This window comes from Streptopelia decaocto (assembly GCF_964273445.1).
Source record: "Streptopelia decaocto genome assembly, chromosome: 1".
Classification (NCBI taxonomy): Eukaryota; Metazoa; Chordata; class Aves; order Columbiformes; family Columbidae; genus Streptopelia; species Streptopelia decaocto.
In genome coordinates, this window is record NC_138663.1 from 298863 (window position 1) to 306895 (window position 8033).

At 64.0% G+C, this 8033-nt stretch overlaps 1 protein-coding gene across 1 annotated transcript; it reads right to left on the bottom strand.

The window, feature by feature from the left end:
• Positions 1-135: 135 nt before the first annotated feature.
• Positions 136-2980, bottom strand: LOC309449152 (acrosin-like; the record flags this gene model as incomplete). Its single annotated transcript, XM_082071094.1, has 4 exons — positions 136-1217; positions 1625-1770; positions 1985-2250; positions 2913-2980. The coding sequence occupies 4 exons, from the start codon at positions 2978-2980 to the stop codon at positions 879-881; spliced, it is 819 nt and encodes a 272-aa protein (XP_081927220.1). The 3' UTR covers positions 136-878.
• Positions 2981-8033: the final 5053 nt, after the last annotated feature.

The window sequence follows — 8033 nt, forward strand, 5'->3', positions numbered from 1 at the left end:
GTATGACTGGCTCCTTCATCCCCGCCTTCTCACCATCGCCATGCTCGTACACCCTCCTCATCTTCCCTGGCCCCTCCCTTTCTCCACCTGTCACCTCCCAAACAAGGGATCTATCCCCAGTTATTGCTCCCCTGCTTGCTCCCAGGTTGCTACATCTGGGAACAGATTTGGTGTTTCAGGTGCTGTTTGCTGGTCACCTTGGGCTGCCACGGTGTGACGGGTTCCTGGGCACTGCTGTCCCTGCCAGATTCCTCTCCCCAGCGTCACCCCAACTCTTCCGTCAATTATCTGTGATGGTGGCCGTGTCTCAGATAAGTCCCCCTTCACCACCTGTGCAGCTGGCTCTTGTGGCACCGTACCTCCTCCAGCTTCTCACTCTGTTTGCCATGGGCAGCTGTTTCTCTTGCCACGCTCAGGAATCCCTGGCTCTGTCGGGCAGACGAGGCTCGTGCCAGCCCTGGCCGCCCACGCTGTGCCGGACGCGCACCCTCAAAGTTCCCTGCAACTCGCGTCATTTTCTCCAGCCATGATGTGCCACCCTGTCTGTCCCGTGGTTGCTCTGAGCACCCTCCTCTGTGCCCGGGCACGGTCCCAGCCCGTGCGCCCCCCGTGTCCGCCCGCAGCCTCGTCCTGCAGGGACGGGAAGGGAGCCCTTGCCTGGCACAGGCACTGGACTGGACAGAGCGTGGTTAGCTGTGAAAAACGGAACCTTTATTTCAAGAACTAAGTCGACTTCAGCATTTGAGTGCACTCGGCAGAGAGCGGGCAGGACGGAGGTGGCCTTGGGCACTGAGGTGCCTTTGGATCCACAGACATAGCCCAGAAGGAAACGGTTGTGCTGTGCTGCAGCCTGCTCTGGATCTTGTCCACCCTGCTGATCAGGCAGTTTTTCCCTTCAGGTACTGCAGGAGCTCCTGCAGCTTCTTAAAGAATTCATCCAGCTTCTCGCGTGGAAATAGACAGGGCTTAAATGTGCCCTGTGTGGGCCTCTGTGTCTGAGGGGGGGCTGAGGTGACAAAGTGCTGTGGCGTTGGAGCAGCGGTCTCTGCAGGGTGCAGCCCCGTCTGCACCAGGATCCAGTCGTAGAAGTGCTGGGTGGAGGTGTAGACTCCGGGCTGGAAGGGTCTGGCGCAGCCTTCCCCCCAGCTGGTCACTCCAACCAGCCAGAAGTACTCAGCGTTGTTGTCTTTGCAGACGAGAGGGCCCCCACTGTCCCCCTGCAGCGGGAGAGGGCGGTCAGGGGGGACCTGGAGGGGCTTTATGGGCAGGGTCCCAGGGCTCTGGGACAAGGGGGCCCTGGGCAAGGAGCTGCGGCTGGGGAAAGGGCAGAGGGAGCCGGCGCCGGGAGGTGCTGTGCCGGGCAGAGCCGGCGCCGGGAGGTGCTGTGCCGGGCAGAGCCGGCGCCGGGAGGTGCTGTGCCGTGCAGAGCCGGCGCCGGGAGGTGCTGTGCCGGGCAGAGCCAGCGCCGGAGGTGCTGTGCCGGGCAGAGCCGGCGCTGGGAGGTGCTGTGCCGGGCAGAGCCGGCGCTGGGAGGTGCTGTGCCGGGCAGAGCCGGCGCTGGGAGCGCTGGGGCGGCTGTGACGGCGCTGCCTGCTCCGCTGGGACACTCGCAGCGCGCTCCTACCTGGCAGGTGTCGATGCCGCCCTGCGGGTAGCCAGCACACACGTTGTGGGAGTGGATGGCCCCTCTGTACCACCACGTGCTGTTGCAGAGCTGCAGGTCGATGAGGTGGACCTGGGCCTCCTGCAGCACATCGCTGGCTTTTACACCTGTGGGCACAGAAAGGAGTTGACCCGCAGCTGCTGGTTCCCGTTCTCCCGTCGGGTGAACCCGTCCCCAGGGCTGCGCTTTGCAGCCACGGCACCGTGTTTCCCCCCCGCCAGCCCTGGGCAGCGGGTCAGGCTGGTCTCTCCACGGAGACCCGTCCCCAGCCCTGACTCAGAAGCCCACCCCGGCTCCGCCGTGCCCGCTTTCGGAACTCACTTCTGGCGGACGTGACACCCCAACCACTGACGTAGCAGGATGTCAGCTCGGACACTCTCACTGTGGAGTCGGCCACACAAGCAAGCTGAATGTAGTCATTGCACTGGACAGGCTGGTCCAGCTCCAGCAGCGCAATGTCATTCCTGTCCGTTTTACTGTCGTAATGATGGTGAGACAGTAACTGCCTGATACGACGCACTTGGGCCTCGGGGCCCAGCCGGGACAGCTGGGTGGCCCCGAGCACCACGCGCCACCTCGTCACGTTCCTGAAGCAGATGGAGAGCGGGTCAGAGCAGCGGAGCCTCGTCTGCACAGCCCAGCAGCTCCCGCCGGCTGCGCCACGAGCTGCGAGGGAGCAGCGCTGCGGTGCGAGAGCCCTCGCGTGCCTTGGGCTGCAGGGACGTGGGGCTGGAGGCTGCGCGGAAGCGGTGGCTCCTTACCAGACATTGAAGAAGCAGTGGGCGGCTGTGAGGACCCACTGAGAGCTGATGAGGGACCCTCCACATACATGCGTTGTGGCTGTTCTCCAGGGTTTTTGGATGCTGACGATCCAGGGCCAGGAGCCCGGCTGGGCGTCCGTGCCGCCCACAACGCGTGACGAGCCGTAAGAAGCCCTGGGCCGGAGCCCGCAGGTTCTGTAAGCAGAAACCCGTGACTGTCCTGCCCCACGCGTGCTGCTGTTCGTGCCCACGCTCAGTCCTGCCCTCCCCACCAGCGCTGACGGGCCAGGGAACCCCACGGTGTGTGTCCATCTGCCCCGCTCCTGCTGTAGCCGCACTGACAGGTTGTGCAGCAGCCGGGGCGCTGGCAGGACCTGAGGCTCCCCCCAAAGCGGTTTGGAAAGCCGTGGTGCGGCCGCGGGGGACAAGGGATCCAGTGAACCCCATCGGGGCTCCCACGCTCCCTCCCAGAGCCCGGGGCCGCTCACCCGCAGTTGTCCCAGCCGTGCGCGGGCCAGCACGCGGCCAGCAGGACGAGCAGGGGCAGCAGGCTCATGGCTCCAGCGGCACGTGGCAGCCGCAGGAACCCAGGGCTCGTTGCCACCCGTGCAGCAGCCAAGTGCCCACAGTTCTCGCGTTGCCCGCGGTGCCCGTGGCCCCGGGGCTGATGTCACAGAGTTGCTGGTTCCGGGTGCTGGGCACGCTGGCCCGGGGGGGACGGGTGACACGGGGGGTTCCAAGCAGGAGGGGAGGCAGCAGCTGGGATCGGACGCCCCGTCAGCCCCGCCGGATGCTCTGATGCACGATGAGCACGTGCGGGCCCCGGTGCCGGCAGCAGAGCCGGCTCTGCGCACGGCCCACCGCGAGCGGCGGAGAAACCCCGTGTGGCACCACGGCCTCTTTGGGAGGGTCACTGGCACGCTGCTGCTGAGCCTGTGCCACCAGCTCCTTCCCCGAATCACACCCCACAGCACACAGCTCCTGTGGCAGTGCACACGCGGGGCTGCAGGAGCCCATCTGGCTGCAGCCGCAGCAGGCGCGCGGTGATGTGTGAGCAGGATGAGCCCAGCGTTCCCCACGGTGCACACACGTGTGGGAGTACACGTGCTGTGTGTGTGCGCCCACGTGCACAACATGTGTGTGCAGTCAGTGTCTCCTTGCACTTTCCATCTATGCATAATGCACTGGGGATACACGCTGTGCACATGCTGTGGCTGCACAGTGCACTCACACTGTGGCTGCACACAGTGCACACGCTGGATGCACAGTGCACTCACACTGTGGCTGCACACAGTGTACACGCTGGATGCACAGTGCACGCACACTGTGGCTGCACACAGTGTACACGCTGGATGCACAGTGCACACACACTGTGGATACACACTGTGCACACGCTGTGGCTGCACAGTGCACACACACTGTGGATGCATGCTGTACACACGCTGGATGTACAGTGCACACACACTGTGGATGCACACAGTGCACACGCTGGCTGCACAGTGCACACACGCTGGCTGCACAGTGCACACACTGGATGCACACAGTGCACACACTGGATGCATGCTGTACACACTGTATGTGTGCTGTACACACTGTATGCATGCTGTACACACTGTGAATGCACACCGTACACACGCAGTGGATGCAGAGGACATACACTGTGGATGTACACTCTACACACACTTGATGCACACTGTCCACATGCAGTGTGGCACAGCGAGCCTGTGGGTGTGCACACCATACCTGTGTGTTCACAGGGCAGTGTGCTTTGTGTGTGGGCATTCTGTGTGTGTGCACGCTGAGCGTGCCTGCCTTCCACTGTGCACAACATGGATGTGCACTGCTTGGTGTGTTCATGCATGGGGTGTGTGCACATGTGTGCTGGTAGGCAGTGTTTGTGTGTACTGTGTGTGCACATGTGTGCTGGTAGGCAGTGTTTGTGTGTACTGTGTGTGCACAGGTGTTGGTGTGCAGTGTATGTGCATGTGTGTACTGGTGTACCCGCATGTGTGCAGTGTTTGTGTACTGTGTGCTGGGAGGTATGTGTGAGTGTTGGTGTGCAGTGTGCATGTGCACATGTGCGTGTGATTGCATGCAGTGTGTTGGGGTATGCATGGTGCGTTGGGGGGGGTGTGTGTGTTGGTGTGTGTGTGCAGTGTGTCGGTGCACAGTCTGTTGGTGTGCGTGAGTGTCAGCGCACATGAGTGTCGGTGTGCCGTGTGTCGGTGTGTCAGTGTGTGCGGTGTGCTGACGCACCATGTGTCGGTGTGTTGATGTGCTGACGCACTGTGTGTCGGTGTGTTGGTGTGTGCCGTGTGCTGATGCACCATGTGTCAGTGTGCTGATGTGCTGATGCACCGTATGTCGATGTGTTGGTGTGTGCCGTGTGCTGACACAGCGTGTGTCGGTGTGTTGGTGTGCTGATGTGCTGACACACCGTGTGTCGATGTGCTAGTGCGCTGATGCACCGTATGTCGGTGTGTCGGTGTGCTGGTGTGCTAATGCACCGTGTGTCGGTGTGCTGACGCCCCGTGTGTCGCTGTGTGTCGCTGTGTGTCGCTGTGGGGTCTCCGCTGCCGCCCGCCCCTGCCCGCTCCCGCTCCCGCCGCCAGGAGCCGCCGCTGCCCGGGGAGCGCGGCCCCGGCCCCCGCAGGCCCGGCCGGGCGGTCCGTGCTCCGGGAGCTCCGGGCCCGGCCGGGTTCCCGGGGCCGCGGGCTGGAGCCGCCGGCTCTGCCGGGAGCCGCCCGGGCGGGGAGCGCGGCCGAGGCGGGTGGGGCCGCTTGTCCGGGCCGGGCTGCGGGCCGGGCAGGGGCCGCCTGCGGGATCCGCCCGCCCGGCCGGGGCAGCGTGACCACCACGGGGGCTCTGGCCGCCCCGTTCCAATAATCCCCCTGCAGTGGGAGGGGGTGGCGGGCGTGGAGGGTGGGGAGGACGACGAGGTGGGGGCAGAGCACCCACCCCTGCAGGGGAACACATCCCCTCCCGTTCTCTGCAGGGCTGCAGCTGAGCCCGCAGTGGGAGCAGCGCGGTGCCGAGGCTGCCCTGCGCCCCGCAGAGCTGCCGCACCCGGCCTCGGGCTGCACGGGAGGAGCTCCGCGCTGCTCCCAGACCTCTGCACAGGCTGAGCTCCATTGCTGCTCCCAGACCTCTGCGCAGGCTGAGCTCCATTGCTGCTCCCAGACCTCTGCACAGGCTGAGCTCCATTGCTGCTCCCAGACCTCTGCACGGGAGGAGCTCCGCGCTGCTCCCAGACCTCTGCACGGGAGGAGCTCCATTGCTGCTCCCAGACCTCTGCATGGGGCTGAGCTCCATTGCTGCTCCCAGACCTCTGCATGGGATGAGCTCCATTGCTGCTCCCAGACCTCTGCACAGGCTGAGCTCCATTGCTGCTCCCAGACCTCTGCACGGGATGAGCTCCATTGCTGCTCCCAGACCTCTGCACGGGATGAGCTCCATTGCTGCTCCCAGACCTCTGCACGGGATGAGCTCCATTGCTGCTCCCAGACCTCTGCGCAGGCTGAGCTCCATTGCTGCTCCCAGACCTCTGCACGGGCTGAGCTCCATTGCTGCTCCCAGACCTCTGCGCAGGCTGAGCTCCATTGCTGCTCCCAGACCTCTGCGCAGGCTGAGCTCCATTGCTGCTCCCAGACCTCTGCACGGGCTGAGCTCCATTGCTGCTCCCAGACCTCTGCGCAGGCTGAGCTCCATTGCTGCTCCCAGACCTCTGCGCAGGCTGAGCTCCATTGCTGCTCCCAGACCTCTGCACGGGGCTGAGCTCCATTGCTGCTCCCAGACCTCTGTGCCCCAGATCCACTCTCAAGTTGCGCCAGAGAAGTTTCAGATTGGTTATTAGGAAACATTTCTTCATGGAAAGGGCTGTGGGGCATTGGAACAGGCTGCCCAGGGAGGTGGTGGAGTCACCATCCCCAGAGGGGTTTAAAAGACGTGTAGATGAGGCTTTTAGGGACAAGATTGAGTGCGGCATTTATGCTATGGTTGGACTTGCTGGTCTTAAGGGTCTCCTCCAACCAAAATGATTCTCTGACTGTTCGTTGCGCTGAGCTGCTGTTCCACCCTCCGCTGGCCCCAGCGCTCGTCTCCCGCGCACCCGTGCGGCTGGGAGAGCCCGCTCGAGACAGCGCGTTGGGAGATGGAGCAGACGTGTCTGCGCGGGCTGGGAGGCTCGTAGCGGCTCTGCACAAAGGAGACTGTGTGCAGTCAATCACCGCATCCCCCCACCCTGCACACTGCATATTTAATGGCTCTTTGGGTCTCAATGTTTAAATCTATCTAATGAGCATTTAACTGCCTCTCAATATTTAATGCCTCAGTGTTCAGTGTAATAATCCCATGTATCGCAGTGGGAGCTGGTCCATCACCCTGGGCACGGGACAGGCACGCTGCGGGAGAGGGTTTAGCACAGGGGGGCCGGGGGGCTGCTACATGGCGCCTTGCATGTGGATGGCGGGTTATCTCTGCACCATGAGTTCTTTCTGCCTCTCCTTGGTGTCCGACTCTTCTGGGTGCTGCAGGAGATGCTGGAGCTTGTCTGTTCTGGCTGGGAATGCCTCCAGAGTAGTGTGGCCAGCAGGACCAGGGCAGCGACTGTCCCTGTGCTGGGGAGGCCAGACCTCGAATCAAGGACCTGCACATCCTTTTTAAATGGTGGGGCCCAGCGCTGCACACAGGGCTCCGGGTGAGGCTGCTCCAGCACTAAACACTGCAGGACAATCCCGTCTCTTTCCCAGCCCAGCGAGCAGCCCGGCACCCCCAGCGCTGCAGCCTCGAGCCTCCGGTGAGCAGAGGCAGAGGCTGCGGATTTCGTCTTGCCAGTCACCCTGGGCGGCCGAGGAGCAGCTGCACCCCCAGCAGGAGTGTCCGTCTGCCCCACGGAGCCCCACGTGTGCTGTGCCGTGGGGTCCGCAGGATGCCGGGGCTGCCGTGTGCTGTGCTGTGGGGTCTGCAGGGTGCCGGGGCTGCCGTGTGCTGTGCCGTGGGGTCCGCAGGGTGCCGGGGCTGCCATGTGCTGTGCTGTGGGGTCCGCAGGGTGCCGGGGCTGCCGTGTGCTGTGCCGTGGGGCCCATCCCCATGCCGGGGCTGCCGTGTGCTGTGCCGTGGGGTCCGCAGGGTGCCGGGGCTGCCATGTGCTGTGCTGTGGGGTCCGCAGGGTGCCAGGGCTGCCGTGTGCTGTGCCGTGGGGCCCATCCCCATGCCGGGGCTGCCGTGTGCTGTGCCGTGGGGTCCGCAGGGTGCCAGGGCTGCCGTGTGCTGTGCCGTGGGGTCTGCAGGATGCTGGGGCTGCTCCGCTGGGCTCAGCCCGTGGGTCCCGCTGCCGCACAGAGCCGTGTCTGTGGGGCTCACCCCGTGGGCGCTGGCTGCCGTCCTGTGATGGGCGGCACGTGTCCCCTCACCCGGTGTCCTGCGGAGGCACGTCCAGTGTTTGCAGCCCCATGTACCCCATCACTCCATGAAAGACCGGTAGCCAGGAGAAAGTGCGGGTTTGTGTATCGTTCAGGAATGCGCAGGTACGAAAACAGCAAGAGCAAGTGTGCAGCTCAGTGTGGTTCCAAGCGCCGTCCTGTGCCGCTCCGGCCAGGCTCCCTGGGGCT